General features: G+C 38.4%; 1 protein-coding gene across 2 annotated transcripts in view; it reads right to left on the bottom strand.

Annotated features, from left to right (window-relative positions):
- The window catches only part of LOC127456318 (transcription factor Maf-like), a 197,684-nt gene that overhangs the window by 169,804 nt on the left and 12,053 nt on the right, over positions 1-15,827 (bottom strand). For both annotated transcript variants that reach the window (XM_051724756.1, XM_051724757.1), the window contains exon 2: positions 9,459-9,528. In XM_051724756.1, coding sequence (XP_051580716.1) covers positions 9,501-9,528 — 28 coding nt within the window. In that variant the 3' untranslated portion in view covers positions 9,459-9,500. The remainder of the gene's footprint in view (positions 1-9,458; positions 9,529-15,827) is intronic.

Here is a 15,827-nt window from a genome sequence, read left to right as displayed (position 1 = left end):
CAAAACTTTGTCTTAAGTTATTGTATTCATACTTGTATAAGTATGTGACTGAAGTGTGTTTAGCCAGATATAGAAGACTATCGGCAATATGAGGGTGCTAAGTGATTACGTTAGGTGCTTCAGGTTGTATTTAGATTGTCCTTTGGGTAACATCATCATTATTATTATCATTATTATTATTATTATTATTATTATTATTATTATTATTATTATTTTCAGTGGTTTCCTAATCCTGGCCCTATAATGACTGATACACTGCACTTCTGAAGTGAATGGCATGGTGAAGTACCAAAATAGCAAGGTAAAAAGGCAATAGATCAAATTATCCATGTTAATTACCTTGGTACTTCACCTTTTTATCTTTCTGGTTGATTGTTGTTTATATACATTGTTATTGATTAATTGATTGATTGACCACTAGTACTATGTGGAAGTATTTGTAGTTAGTACTAGACTTATACTCTGTAAATTCTATTTAAATGCTGCTGGAATGTTTATATTGTGTTATTATATTGAGTAGAATGGTCATGTTACCTAATATGTTTCTTAAATAGGTTTATATTGTGTTTTTTATGCTGAATGTATTGGGTAAGTTACCTGAAATGTATTTTATAAATGTCTAATGTGTTATTAGATGAGTTCATACGCTGTATTTTTAATGGCTGTTTATTATTGATGTAACAATTCATTTTTATTATTGGAGTTACAGTTTGCAATGCTGCTGGAATGTTTACATTATTTTAATGTACTGTTATATTTAGTGTAACATATGGTTAACTGTAAAGTTAAATGTGTATTCACTGTGTTTAATGAGTGATTACATGAATTCATATGTTTTTAATTTGTTCATTTTTGTAACTATTACTATTTTACTATATATATGGAAGAATATATACAGTATGTACAATATATGAAACATTTGCAATGTACCAATAAAATATATTTTTAAATGTAAATGTATTTGTATGAATGAATATTTTCCCTAAATAAATTAACAATTCAAATATGGTTATATATTACAGTAACAATTTTTTTTTTTTTTTTTTACTGTATGTGATCATTACAGATAGTTACTGTACAACTGAATAATTTTTACAGTAATATACTTCAGCCACCAATTACAGTAATCAGTAAATAACTGTAAACAGCCATTGAAGTAGCTTACTTAACCAGGCCTTCACAGTAACTAGCTGGCAACAGTGTTGCCAGTATGTTACTGTAAAAAAAAAAAAAAAAAAAAACCCTGGTAAGGTACAGTGTACAATTTTAGAAACAGTAGTCAATTTTAGACAACAGTCCTTTGCTTTTCCAAAGAAAATCCATTATACATTTGAATCTCTATTGAGTCCAGTTAGCTTTAGAAAATGAACTAAAAGCAATGCCACACAACACACACACACAGTTGAAATGACGCTAAGCTCAAGCAATAATATTGTACTGGCAACTCATTGCCTGATCTGGGGAGAGAAAACTGAACTTGACTCATGGTAAAGACATTACTCAATATATCGTACTGTACTCTGGCCTGACTGCACATAGATATCCATATGTTTAACCTTAAAGCCCAAATACAGTGTCTGTTGCCTGCATGGCTAAATATAGACCATTAGCATCCATCTCTAGTTTCCCTTTGCCTGGAGCAGGTGGCTGGATGATCGGAGGACACATTAAGTCTGGGTTGCCCCGTCCTGCTGGATTTAACACAGAGTGACCCTTGACCAGTATCAAGGTGGACGGGATTTCAGTTCATACATCACTTCAACTAATAGGGATGGGCATGAGTACTCGAATGAGACAGCAATGATCAATCATAATTGTGTGATTTTTGTAACAGCTTTTTCGGTACCACTTTACATTAATGGTCCCTTTGTTAAGGATTTATAAAGGGTTTGTTAATGACTAATAAATCCTTTACAAATGCATTATAAACCATTAATATGCAGTTATAACATAAAAGGGGCTATTTTCATGCAATACTTGCCAAATAGCGAGCATTTTAACTTACATATGATAAATGCTTACTAAATACAAAGATCTCGTTGAAACTCATGAGCGTTTCTCCGTCTGGGTGACAGTACCGCCATCACAGAAAACCTGCCAGTATGCAAGAGTTGCTGGCAGTACTGTGACATAATTTTGTCGTCGTTGCTGGTGCATACCGGCTCACTTTAAGCACTGGATTTGTGTGAAAGTGAATAAAAGTCATTGTTGTTGTCGCACCTCTAGTGTTGATTTCACCAGGAAACTGCCCCGATACATACAACGAGCAACGTAAAAATTATTTTGCAAAACGTTAGGTATAGTAGACTAATGTGATTCTTTGACACCAGGATGGTTTATGTTGAGAGATGCTGAAAAGTATCAAAAGCAAGCAGTGAGACACAAGATGCCTGTCTAACACATATGTACACTGACCAACAATTAAAACTCACTATATCGCCCCCCACCCCATCCCACCCTGAGAACTCGAGTAGTCCCAATGACCAAAATGCACTCCCTGTAATCACTACCATCCCATGCATCAGATACAGATATGGGTTGATTTCATAGTTTCTCAGAGCACAAGTGCCCGAAATTACACGAGCCGTTACGCTGCAGGTCTGAGTGTTGCAGAAATGAGGAAATGTGTGTCCACGAGGAGTGGGGTTTTTGGCATTGTCGTTACCAGACAACACTCCATCAGCAAATCTGACCAGCTTAGAGTGAGAAAACTCTCACCCGCCAGTCACGCCTCACCTCGCACTCCCTCTGGGCAATGTCGTGCTCGCAACACCCCGACACGAGCATGGCTGTGTGTGTGTTTCTGAGTGTGATGACGCTCTCCTCCCAGGGATTTGGCTGTTTTGTCCTACATCAGCAGTTTCTGTGTCCTTTTGTCACCTCACTGGTGTCTGGACTTTTGCCATGTGCATTGAGGTATCCAGGCAGCCCATGGGCCCTACTTTCTACAACAACAACACACTTCATAGTGTGCCTCTGTTTATGTACGTTAACTAAAGTTTTTTTTCAAACAAAAACAACTGATAAAATTGCTTGGAGGCATCAGTGTATTTGAGTGTGCTTTTTTTGTAAGTTTCAACTCATTTCTTAAAATCAAGCCATATATAAATGTTCTCAGCCTGTCAATAGTTTTTTGAGTGTTCGGGTTTACCGACATTGGGATGGCTGGACATATGGTTAAAGGACATGTGGTTAAAGTTAGAAACAAATGTCTGAAATACAGCGCCTTACATAGACTTTCCTGTGCTTGTTGCGTTTGATTTACCTATATTTCCAAAGAAATAAAAAGTTTGTCTTTGTTGGCGCCACTTCATTGGTTTTGTTAGCTTCAACTGACCCTTCGCTAAGCCCTGCCTTAAAAGCATTTTTTGGCCAATCCTGTCTTAGCAACTGTTGCCCTGCCATGATTTATCTTACAAGCGTTTGCCTTTTTACAATGAGAGCCTATGGAAGTAATGTGTGTTTGAGTAGTTTTAATCTGAAATTGATCGAAATTGCCGGGTCACTTGTAATAGTGACACAAGGTACCTAGAGAGGATACATGCAGTGTTTTTTATTTATTTTAAAAACAATCTTTAAATAAATATTGAGAAGCGCATTCTATGGATTAAAGTCATTCCTCATACCCATATGAACATGTATGACATCAGCGAGGACACCTATATTTGCTCCAAGGTAAATTTAAGCTAATAACATTAATTAAATTAGGTATTGAGTCAGGTCTAATAAATGTGATAAATAAAATAAATAAAGAGTTCACAGCATCAAATGAGTGTGTTATGAGGTGTTATAAGCCGTTCTTTTCACTTACATTAATGTTATCAGGTGTGTAATCACTATCAAATTATGCTTTTCCCTATTCAAGTGACTGTGATAATCCTGATTAACAGTCTGCACAGTTTTTAATCAATTACTATGCTATTTAACAATTTATTTTACAAAACAATGTCAGATAAATATGCATTACAATGTCACTCTTCATTCCAGCCCACGTAATATTATCCATTCCGTTTATGAGAATATTTTGCAGAAAAAAAACACGCCATTCAAGGCAATCTCCTATTCATTCCTATGGGGAGTTCTGCAGAGCTTCGTCGTGCATGTTTATCTTTAGGCACCTTTAAAGGGCAGCTAATCCACAGCTGTACCAATGGCCGCTGAGAAAAAAAAAGCACTTGAAGCACTTCATTGAAAGCTAATTTGTCCTTGTCATCTCGGACAGCACCGTCTCAGTTTTCCTGGTGACGGAGAAAGTTTCATGAGGCTGGAGCGCGGCCAGCCCTGATCCTGTGCTCCACTTAAACACAATGGGGACAAGAGCACAGAGCATTATGGGAAGGGCGGCATGACATTAAAATCTAATCCTCATTATGCAGATTAGCTTGAGAGAGTGAGAGAGAGAGAGAAAGAAAGAGAGAGAGAGGATGGAACATGCTAAATGGACATTAGATTTGACAGGACAGGATTTTTAAGGGTAAACCTTCACCAGAACTTCTGACAAAGACTTAGTAAGCGAGGCAAAACTAGACAAAATAACTGGCCAAACTGTGTCTAAAATGTAATTTACTCAATAATAACTTATTTTTATAGAACTGTTGTGTAACTTTGTAATACAGTTATTTATTTTACCATGGTTAAGGTGAAGTGACCTGTGGTGATGTGGGTGTGGCCGAGCGACATCTGTGGAGAGCGAGACCGATAGAGGAAAAATGGTAAGGATTGACACCTGTGGAAAATTATCTCTAGGGGATAAAAGGGCAGTCTGAACCACTGGAGGGGAGATAGAGCGACACACAAACCTGGCTGTGTGTGTGATCGGCTGTGCTGAAAAGCATTAGCGTAGTTGAACACTGAAAAGTATCAAAAATTGAACTGTTGAATTGTTTATCCAGCTCCAGTTTCCTCCTTGAAAAAAGTTAGAGAAATGTCACAGTGGTGCCGTAACCCAGGATTTGGAGGAAGTTACGCCATCATGGAGTCCTCACCCTTCTCCCTCGCCAGCATCCACCAAATGCAACATCAAGCTCTGCTTGAGCTGCTCCAGGAAGAGGAGTAGTGATTCCAGGTCATCCTTCAAGCTCAAGCAGAGGACCGGCAGGTGCTACGGAGCTTGATACCCTAGGGGGCTTCCACTGGTGTGACCTCGGCTGCCTCCCCCACCATGTCCCACTTCACGCTTGCCAAATTGGGGTCAGAGAATGACCCGGAGGTGTTTGTGGAGCTATTTGAGCATGCGGTGGAAGCAGCGGGATGGTCAGAGTCCCAATGGGTGGTCCGCCTGCAGCCGCTCCTGTCAGGAGAAGTGCAACTGGCAGCCCAACAACTACCCGTCGCCAACCTCCTGGGGTATCAGGACTTGAAATGTGCCATCTTGCAATGGTCAACCGCAGCACAGAGCAGCACCACCTGCGCTTCCACTCGCTGATGCTTGGTGAGCTCGGTCACCCATTTGCATTTGCCCAACAGCTCCGTGACTCCTGCCGGCGGTGGCTGCTGGCAGCAGGCTCGGCTCACTTTTATTCGACACTGGATTTAATGAAGGGATATTGGCAGATCCCCTTAACTCCCATGTCCCGTGAAAAGACGGCATTTTCCACACCATTCGGATTACACCCATTCGTGATGCTTCCATTTGGTTTGTTCAGGGCCCCGGCTATGTTCAAGAGGCTCATGGACAGAATCCTCAGACCGCATACTGCTTACGCCAGTGCCTATCTGGATGATATCATTATTTACAGTAATGATTGGCAGTGGCACCTTGAGCATCTGAGGGCTGTCCTGAGGTCGTTGAGATGAGTGAGACTCACAGCAAACCCAAAGAAGTACACAATTGGGCAGATGGAAGTACAGTATCTGGGCTTCCACTTGGGTCACAGGCAGGTGTGGCCCCAATTTGATAAAACTGCAGTGATTGCAGCCTGCCTGAGACCGAAGATCAAAAATCAGGTGAGACAGTTCCTGGGGCTGGCTGGCTGGCTATTATTGTAGGTTTGTGCCTAATTATTTGACTGTCACCAGCCCGCTGACTGATCTGAATAAAAAGGGGGCACCAGATCCGGTCCAGTGGATGGAGCCGTGTCAGAAGGTATTCATGAAGGTGAAAGCTGCACTTTACGGTGGGCCGTTATTGCACTCTCCTGACTTTTCTCTCTCCCTTTTTTATTGCAGACAGACACATCAGATTGGGGGTTGGGAGTGTTACTGTCCCAGATGGTGGAGGGGGAGGAGTGCCCCATGCTGTATATTAGTCGCAAACTCTCACTGAGGGAGACTAGTTAGAGAGAGAAAGAACTGCAAGGATTGACACCTGTGGAAAATTTTCTCTAACAGATGTTTGAGTTTGCAGTGAGAGCTGGGAGGGATAAAAGGGCAGTCCGAACTGCCGGAGGGGAGAGAGAGCGACACACAAACCTGGCTGTGTGTGATAGGCTGTGCTGAAAAGCATTAATGTGGTTGAATACTGAAAAGTATCAAGAATAAAGACTCACGTTGAATTGTTTATCTGGCTCCTGCTTCCTCCTTGAAAGAAAGTTAGAGAACTGTTACATGACATTAATATGCAACCTGGTCTCATAGAATCTCGTTACTATTACTACAATTTTGCAAAATTTTACTCGTTGCACAGTTTCCTGGTGAAACAACAATGACTTTTATTCACTTTCACACATCACGAGGAAAACACTTGCAATAAACACCTACTTTTTGCCATGTTCCTTACACAATGCTATCTTATGACATGTACAACACTTTTACTATAGTGCATGATTTTTAAGGCGATGCATTTTAATGTTTGCATTACATATTCAACTACATTTACAAGCTTGTTTGAGCTTGTATCGGCTCAACTGATAGAGCGTTGCACTTGCCATGCAAAGTACTGGGGTAAGAGTCCTAAAGAGCATGCGAGTCGACACGTGAGCCGAAAGTGTCTGAAACACCACAAAATTAAGTTTGCTTTTCATGACACTATACGCTATTTTTTGAGGATTAAAAGGCAGAAATATGAAGCTTATAATTAAAAATAAAAACAAAAAATACATAAATTCTTCTGTTAAAACTTGTGTATTTTTTGAGATGTAAAGCTGTTTAAATCATCGTTTTTGTGGCTATGCCAGCTATGTGTGCCGCCATATTATTTACACTGCAATGCAGCATGGGACTCTGAGTTTGTAATATAAGCATAGAAGGTTTTAAAAACATAGCCCTTCCACTTTCCCAGCACTGGAAGTGGTTAGAATGAGTGACAGACTGAATGGGAGAAGGCTCGATTGGACTGACTAGTTTGTATATTCTTTATTTGACGTCAGAAAACATGGCCACGGCACTGTATAAAAACAGTGTGCTCCGACAGTAACGGCTTTAAACTTTTATTTAGTGATTTTTTTGAATGTTTGTAACATATGAAAATAAAGATATTGTGATGTTAAAAGACTAATTGAGCAGCTGGTTCATTATGACAACCACTTCAGTCCCTCTTTTGCTGGTAAACAGCAGCACGAATGCAGATAACACCAGTCTGATCATACGCCTCTGAGCCCAGCATACTGTAATCATACCGGTTTGATTGTACGCCTCTGAGCCCAGTTTAGTGTAACCACACTGGATTAATCGTACATGCGAAAGGGTTAAATAAAGGGAGGGATTAGTCTAAATTAAATTTGTGGTTATCAACATTGTCACGAATGCTGATGATTTAGCCTAACTTGTACTGAACCCGGAAAATTCCTTGGCTATTATATTGGCTATTTTACAGAAGCTCTGAATATGGCTCATCCAATTAGATTTTAAAGACATAACTATCCATTTAATTGTTTTTTTTTTTTTTTTTTTTTTTTTTTACACTACTTTGTTGTTTCCAATGTAATATTAAACTCTCAGTGCATGTGACACAAGGTTTTTTGTTGTTGTTATAGAATACACAGCACTCTAGATCATGCTTGGTTGGGCCGCAGTGAACATGGAAGTCTTTGGTCACTAAAAGCCCTTTTAAGATTCAGCAGTATTCCACCAGACTCCTACTCCCATATAGCTCCAAGTGCAACCCAGGAGTGGTGTGCTGATATGCAGACGGTCCAGTGAGATGTAATTTGTGTACACACAAAGATAGATTCTGCTTCAACCAGACTTTCAGAAGCCATCACTCCTGCATTAGCCGCTTTTCAACTATCGGGCCAGTGTGAGCCAGGGCTATCAACTGGCCAGCCGGGGCCAATAGCTTCAAAGTGAATTTATGACACTTTAAGTCAGGTGTAAAGTGTGAAAAAATTTTCAGCACTTTAGGAAGCGTCAACCTCACTACAAGACTGAACTCACGTACAGTGTGATATACTCAATCATATTACTGCCATATTTGTAAACGTTATGGAAAATGGGTTGTCTAGACATTTGCAAAAATCAATTATAAAAATAAAAAATATCAATACACAACAAAAAAAAATAACAATGTATTTTGTTATCACAGCATTTCAATAGAGTGCAACAGTCTGGTTCCAGAAGTAAAAATCCCTTTCAATTTTTCCATAGGCCAATTATTTTTTAATGATAACTTGTAAAGCTTTAAAGACAGACCTACCATAAGCTCCAAGGTTGTTGATTGATGGTATATGCTCCTGTTGAAGCCATCAGTCTGCATTTTTATCAATAGGAAATCATTTTTAATAGCGGAATTCCTGGTGAAGAACTACACTACCCATGATCCTGAAGAGAAACGCTCCACCAATCATAGAATTGCAGCGAACAAAGTGTGCCAAAAGAGCTCTGCAGCGACTGCCCACTCCAATGATGCACTGTGAATGACACTTTCTAACTACATATCTAATTGCAAATATCTACATAGTCTGCAATAATATTATAATCAACAACTTTAAATCAATAGTTTTAAATTTTTCCATTGTTTTATTATGATTACATAATTTGCAATGCTTCATGGGATTGTAGTTCATTCCCTTATGAAAGTAATTAAGAACACAATCTTGCACCTTTGTCTTTTTGTCTGATTTTCAAAGAATGTTTTTTGCCCTAAATCAAAGTTTGGTTTTAGTTCATGGCTTACAACTCTTTAATGAAGAGATGAAGATTTTATTAAATCCATATGGTGAAAATGAATGGGGAAAATACTACTGAAACCAAGATGTTTGAAAAAGTGGATGGGCACTGTTGTACTCTATAGTTGATAGGCTATCAAAAGATAAACATTTACAATGAACAACCAAACAATAAGAAATGGTGTTTTCCCACTGTTTTCTGTATTTCAAAAATTGAAGAACAGGTCCCATGTGTACGTTTAAATATATTTATCATCTTCAGAGTAGTTAGGTAATTATAAGTTTTTTGCTTTCTATAATATCATGATTTTGACTGATATGGTGTGGTCATTTCCTGTCTGTGGTGTTTTGTGCTGTTGGAGGGGTTACATCAGTGAATAATACAGATACAGTTTTTTTTTTTTTTTTTTTTACCTCACTCCTCAAGACCAGGCTCAGGGAGCTCACAGCTCACAGTCACAGATGAAGAAACTTTCTGGAAGACCTGAGAGAGAGAGAGAGAGAGAGAGAGAGAGAGAGAGAGAGAGAGAGAGAGAAATTTGAACAGCTGGGATTCATGATGTCACTATGATCTACCACACTGCCTTTTTAAACTTGATAAATTTCATCATGCTATTCATTAATGCATGAATTAATACGGACAATGGGAATCATTCATGAAACCCATGCACAACCAACATGATCACATGGGAAGTCGGCATTCTGTTTCCGAAAGTTTCTGTACCCTAGGATCAGCAACAGTATGCCAACTCATTGACATGCCTTATCTCCCATCGGACATATTTGGAACGGCTCAACAACAATTACTTTCCCTCATGGCACGACTGTTAGCGTGTTGCGTCAGTTGCATGGGAGAACACAATTCAATCCCCATTCAAATTAGGAAGTAATCACATTTGTATAAACAATCACGAGCATGATAAGGAGGTTGCGTTTTGATCCCTAAAATTGCATTTTGTCTCTACTAATGGTTAGGATTAGATTTGGATTTTGGTTGGGGGGTAGATTAAATAAAATAAGCATTTCACTGTTTTGCTCCCTGTTCAGCTAAAAACTATTCTTTTTACAACCGGCTTCTGCCGACCTCTCCTGGATATAAATGGATGTCATACTTGTTTATATGCTCTGAAACACTTACCGCTTTAGCCTCTGGGGGCAGTGTTTTAAAATTCAGTCAACATATACCGATTTCGGCTAAAGAATAATTGGCACACACTTGCCGATTTTTATGTGAGATCAGGCTGGCACAACATATTTGTGTTATTTGCTCATAAAACCATTCCAAAACCAAATGTAAATTGTTGCATCCAATCAAGTGCAACACATTATGTAAAAATGGTTTTATGGACAATTTGCACAGAAATTTGTTCTGCTCGAACTTCATGAATAAGGCCCAATATCTTTGAGAGGTTATTTTACTCTGTGAATGTATCTCAACTGGTAGAGCATGGTGCTTTCACTGCCTGAAACATTTTAACTTATACGAAAAAAATTTTTTACACTGTACCTAAAATGCCTAAAATGCAGAACACTTGTCCTTCTGTCTTCAAGCATCGGTAAATCTAGTCAGGTCAGATAAAACAGACCTTTTTAATCTCATGCCCCCAGAATAACAATATAAATAAGGGAACACTAATATTTCCTTTGTTAAGGGTTTATTAAATGGGTTCATTAATGGCTAATCAATAATTTACAAATGCATTATCCTTGAAATGTGATTATATCAACATGCATAAATAGGGTAACTTTCATGTAGTACATGCCAAATAATGAACAAAATTACCGCACATGTTACAAATACTTAATTAAACTTATTCAACATTAGTAACCTATAAAAATTGTAGATACATATGAAGCATTTATTTGTCAATGTTTAATGTTAGAGCTACGGATAGAGTTGTCAACATTAGAAACATATGTGCATAGGGTTCAGTATTGTTTAATTAGGCTTTATTATATAATATTTGCTGTGAATAAAAAGCTGACAAGTGTTTTTGCAAATGACTATAGGTATCAAGGTAAGTTGGGACAGCACTTGAATTATCACCATTGTATAGACATTAATGTCAAGGAAAGTGACAACACAAGTGAGTCCAGACATTATGAATATAAACACAAAGTGGACTGTAGCAAAATTACATCACCCCTCCTTTTAATCTCACTGTAATAATGTATTTTTACTGCATAGTGACATAAATCATGAATTAGGGCATTTTATGTTTTTGATTAATCTAAGTCAGGGGTTCTCAACGGGGGTGTTCAAAGAATGCCAGGGGTGCTGAGACCTTTAGCTTACAAATGGGGGCGTTTATCAGTCATAATAATAAAATCTATCGTCAAGTTCCTCTTTGCATTAAAACATTTATTTTACACTTGGTGTATATCAGTTGGTTCTCAATTATACGGGTTGGTATGCATTTGTACCGCGGTTCATCTGATTTTGAAGTCTAGCGACGCATCTGAAGTATCTGGTTAGCAGTGTCAAATACACGGTTAATGCACCTGTATGGCACTGTAGATGGATACAGCTCAATGGACAGAGCAGCGCGAGCGCAAAGCTCCTGAAGTTCGAGCTTGCTAAGGGAATGAAGTAGGTGTGGTGTTCATCAAAAAAAGGTTGAGAACCACTGATCTAAGTGAATAAGTGTATTTATTAAGCATGTATAACATGTAAGTTTAAATGCTCACTATTCTACAAGTATTGCATGAAAGATGCAAAGATGAAAAGATGAAAAGTTTTTTGCTCTCTAAGTCCTTATGGTGGCATGGTGACTCGCCTCAATCTGGGTGGCTGAGGACGAATCTCAGTTCCTCTGCGTCTGAGACGTCAATCTGCGCATCTTATCACATGGCTTGTTGAGCGCGTAACCACAGAGACATAGCGCGTGTGGAGGCTCATGCTATTCTCCGTGGCATCCACGCACAACTCACCATGTGCCCCACTGAGAGCAAACCACATTATAGTGAGGTTACCCCAGGAGACTCTACTCCTGGCAAACGGGCCAATTTGGTTGCTTAGGAGACCTGGCTGGAGTCACTCAGCACGCCCTGGATTTGAACTCTTGACTCCAGGGGTAGTAGTCAGCGTCAATACTCGCTGAGCTACCCAGGCCCCCCTGAAAGATGCCCTTTTTATTTATGTTGTTATAGCCTAATAATAATACTATGTTTAATTTATATAGCACCTTTCCAAGAGCTCAAGGTCACTTTACAAGAAAATCATAAGTCCATGGAAGAAAAACCAATCAATGGCTTGAGGTGGACTTGAAATGTTGTAGAAAATTGTAGATCTTTCATTGAGATTGAAAATAGAAGTGATGTTGTGGAGGTTGATTGGAAGTAAGTTCCAAAGTTTAGGTGCTACTAGACTGAAATACTTACCACCCATAGAGAAGATTCAAAATCTGGGGACCGAAAGTAGTCTAGTCTAGTAGTGTACATATAAGAATGTAAGGGATGAGTATCAGTGTACTTGAGTGTACCAGTGTAAATTGAACAGGATGGGAGTGATGTGTGCAGACCATATGGAGTAAGTAAGAACTCTAGCAGCTGTATTTTGGATATACTGTAAGCTAGCAATAGATTTAGTAGGTAAATTAGTGAAAAGAGCATTACAGTAAAAAAGACAAGAGGTTATAAAGTTGTGGACTAATGTTTCAGCATCTGTCTGGGTGAAGACATGCTTTGCATCAGAGCACAAAATGAAAGTTTTTGTGAGGAGATAATGTGGGCTTCAAAAGTGAGGGAAAAATCGAGTATGATGTCAAGATTCTTAATAGTATTTAAGAAAGTTGCAGTTCAACCAGTTTTTTATCCAGGCGGTTAAAGTACAGTGTCTTATCAGGCTGAAAAACTGTATAAATATGTGTGTAATCTGCATAACAGAGATCAGGGCCGTTTCAGACCATTCTGGCACTCTAAGCGAGAACCCTATTGGTGGGGGGGGGTGGTATGGTTGGTGGTATGGCTCTAAGTGACCGCCTAGTTCGCCTATGCCTAGAAACGGCCTTGACAGTGATAATCGAGGCCATGATGACAAATAATGTGACCAAGGGGAACCATTTAGATTGTGAAGAGAAGTGGTCCGAGTACAGAGCACTGAGGAACACCTTGGGTAAGGGGGGCTATGGGGGATTTTTAATTTTGAATAGAAATGTAGTATTGTCTGTCAGTGAGGTAGGAGGAAACCAAGAGTGAGAGCTGCATCTGTAACACCAATGTCAGGTCGGGAGAGGAGTGAATTATGACAGAAGGCAGAACTGAACTGAGATCAAGCAAAATCAATATAGTAAGGGTCCCAGAGTCAGTAGATTGGTGACCCTTAGCAGAGCAGTCTTAGGCCCCGTTTTACTAAGTTCTCAAATAACTGGTGTTAATTTGCTTGTGCAATCTATTAAATTGCGTGTGCGCGTCGTGGTTGTTTTGCAGGTGATTTACTAAAAAAATCGGTACAGATTTTGCACTCCCCGCTAGTTTCACTGGATCAAGATGAAAACTGTTCGGCATACAGGTGCATATCGGTCTGCCTACTGGAATCAACTGCTACTTAAAATATTTCGGAATATTTTGGCATTTAAAAACTATGTTTAAAACATTAAATTACGACATAATTTGGGCATAAATTATTAGTAGGCTTATGATATCATCAGTTATGATATCGAGTTTAAAAATAATTGTTTTTTCACGAATATTAATTTAATTTCACATTAATGTGTGTCAATAAAGGGCATTCTATTTATTATCTGTTCTCAAAATCTCCTTTTTAAATCAGATTAATACCTGCCATTCATTCCTATTAATTTGCTCTTGTAGTTTCCGATTCTGAAATGACTTTCAGGCTTGATAAATGACTTTGCGGGTGCAATTTGATTAATTTGCATCTAGACCGCCCTTTATTATGCGCATTTGGAGACACGCCTCTAAATTGCATATTCATGTAGGGGAAACACGCAAAAATTGCCAAGATGTGCTATTTTTGACTAAGACTACGTTAGTCAGCTCTGACCTTTTATAGCGTGCTATCAAGTTTGCACATGTTTTTAGATATGGAAACCTTTAGTAAATAGGGGTCTTAGTGGTATGGAAGGAAACCAGATTGTAAAAGAGCATACAAATAATTGGCAACCAGATTAAATTTTAACTAAGAAGCAACAACTGTTTCTAGGAGCTTTGAGATAAAAGGAAGATTGGAAATAGGTCTGTAACGAGTGAGAGGAGTGTACCATCCAAGTTTTAATGGGAGTGTGTTCATCAAGAGCATAAGAAATGGCAGAGTAATACTTAGAATCTCAAATGGACAGGAAAGTGCTAGTCAGAGATTGTGAAGGCATCAGTGGAGGCAGAGAATGATACAGGATCAACAGCTTTAAGGTTGCGATAAGATGTAGTGGTTTTCTTGGATTGCACATGAGAAGGGAAAGAAAAAATAAATGGTTTGTGATCAGAGATGCCAATACAGTATGTGAGCCAGTGCTAAAGACATTACTGAGACCAGTGGTGCAAATTAGATCAAGTATTTGGCCATGAGTATGAGTAGAAAAGTTAACATGTTGTATCAAATTAAAACAATCAAGCACAGGCATGAGTTCGATTGAATTAGCAGAATCCGTGTCAACATGAATATTAAAGTCGCCAAGCAGAAGAACATGAGAAGACATATCACATGCAAGGGTGAGCAGTTCACTGAGTTCAGACTAAAATCAGACTGAGATTTAGATGGTCGATAAATCAATATTTCAGCCAAGGAACTTTGACAAACAACCTTGAAAGCCAAATATTCTAAAGATGTAACAGTGTGAAACTCAGTCATGGCAATGCTCATGTCCTTGCGACAGACAACAGCAAGCCCCTAACCCCTTCTCTGAAGTTCTGACAAGTGTTTGTATCCACACGGAGACAATTCAGTTGAAATTTTCCAGGTTTCAGTTAGCAATAACATATCAAGATTTCTAGAGTTAATTATGCCATTGAGGACCGAAGCTTTGTCAGTCAGAGAACGGCAGTTTAAAAAGCAAAATTTGGATGTAAAGGCCTTTGCACACCAAAGACAATTGTTTGGCGCGATTTCTCGCTGCAATCAACATTTTGAAATGAAACAATAGATTCTTAACATGCCATTCTCACCTGGAGCAAACATTTGCGCCGAATTGTGCGCCGACAAAGCAAACCTTTTTTTTCATGGTGAGTATGTCGATTTTAATATATAATAATATATACAAATAATATATAAGCTTTAGATCATGTGTCAGAAGCTGTTGCAGTTACTGGAACCAGAGCAACTGGTGGCGCTAAAGCACAGAAAGCTGTTCACCACCGACATTAAACGCTGAAGATTTCATTTGCTTTAAATGTCTTAAAAACTGAAAGATATTTTTCACATATGGGTTCTCTTAACATGTACTGTAAATGATAATGCTGCATCACTGTTTTGCATCCCATTTAAAAATGATCTGATCTTACGTGGATTATCTTTGTAATTTATTCCAGCTGCATTGTTTTGCTTTTGCATTTAATCTTACATGAGTTCTCTTATATCTTTAATATAATATATATGTATATATATATATATATATATATATATATATATATATATATATATATATATATATATATATACACATATATCGCGGCATCTTTGCCTCTCTATCACTTTTTTAATAAACAACTTTACGGATCATAAGTGTTTTTCTTTGCCAAATATTAATACTAATTCTGTGACTTGCAGTGCACTCTGTGTGCCTTTGAATACCAAAAACAAAATCGTTATTGCTGTGCTATTTTTAA

This window comes from Myxocyprinus asiaticus, chromosome 18, assembly GCF_019703515.2.
Source record: "Myxocyprinus asiaticus isolate MX2 ecotype Aquarium Trade chromosome 18, UBuf_Myxa_2, whole genome shotgun sequence".
NCBI lineage: Eukaryota > Metazoa > Chordata > Actinopteri > Cypriniformes > Catostomidae > Myxocyprinus > Myxocyprinus asiaticus.
The sequence above is the reverse complement of the archived record's forward strand: the minus strand, read 5'-3'. Positions and strand labels throughout refer to the sequence as shown.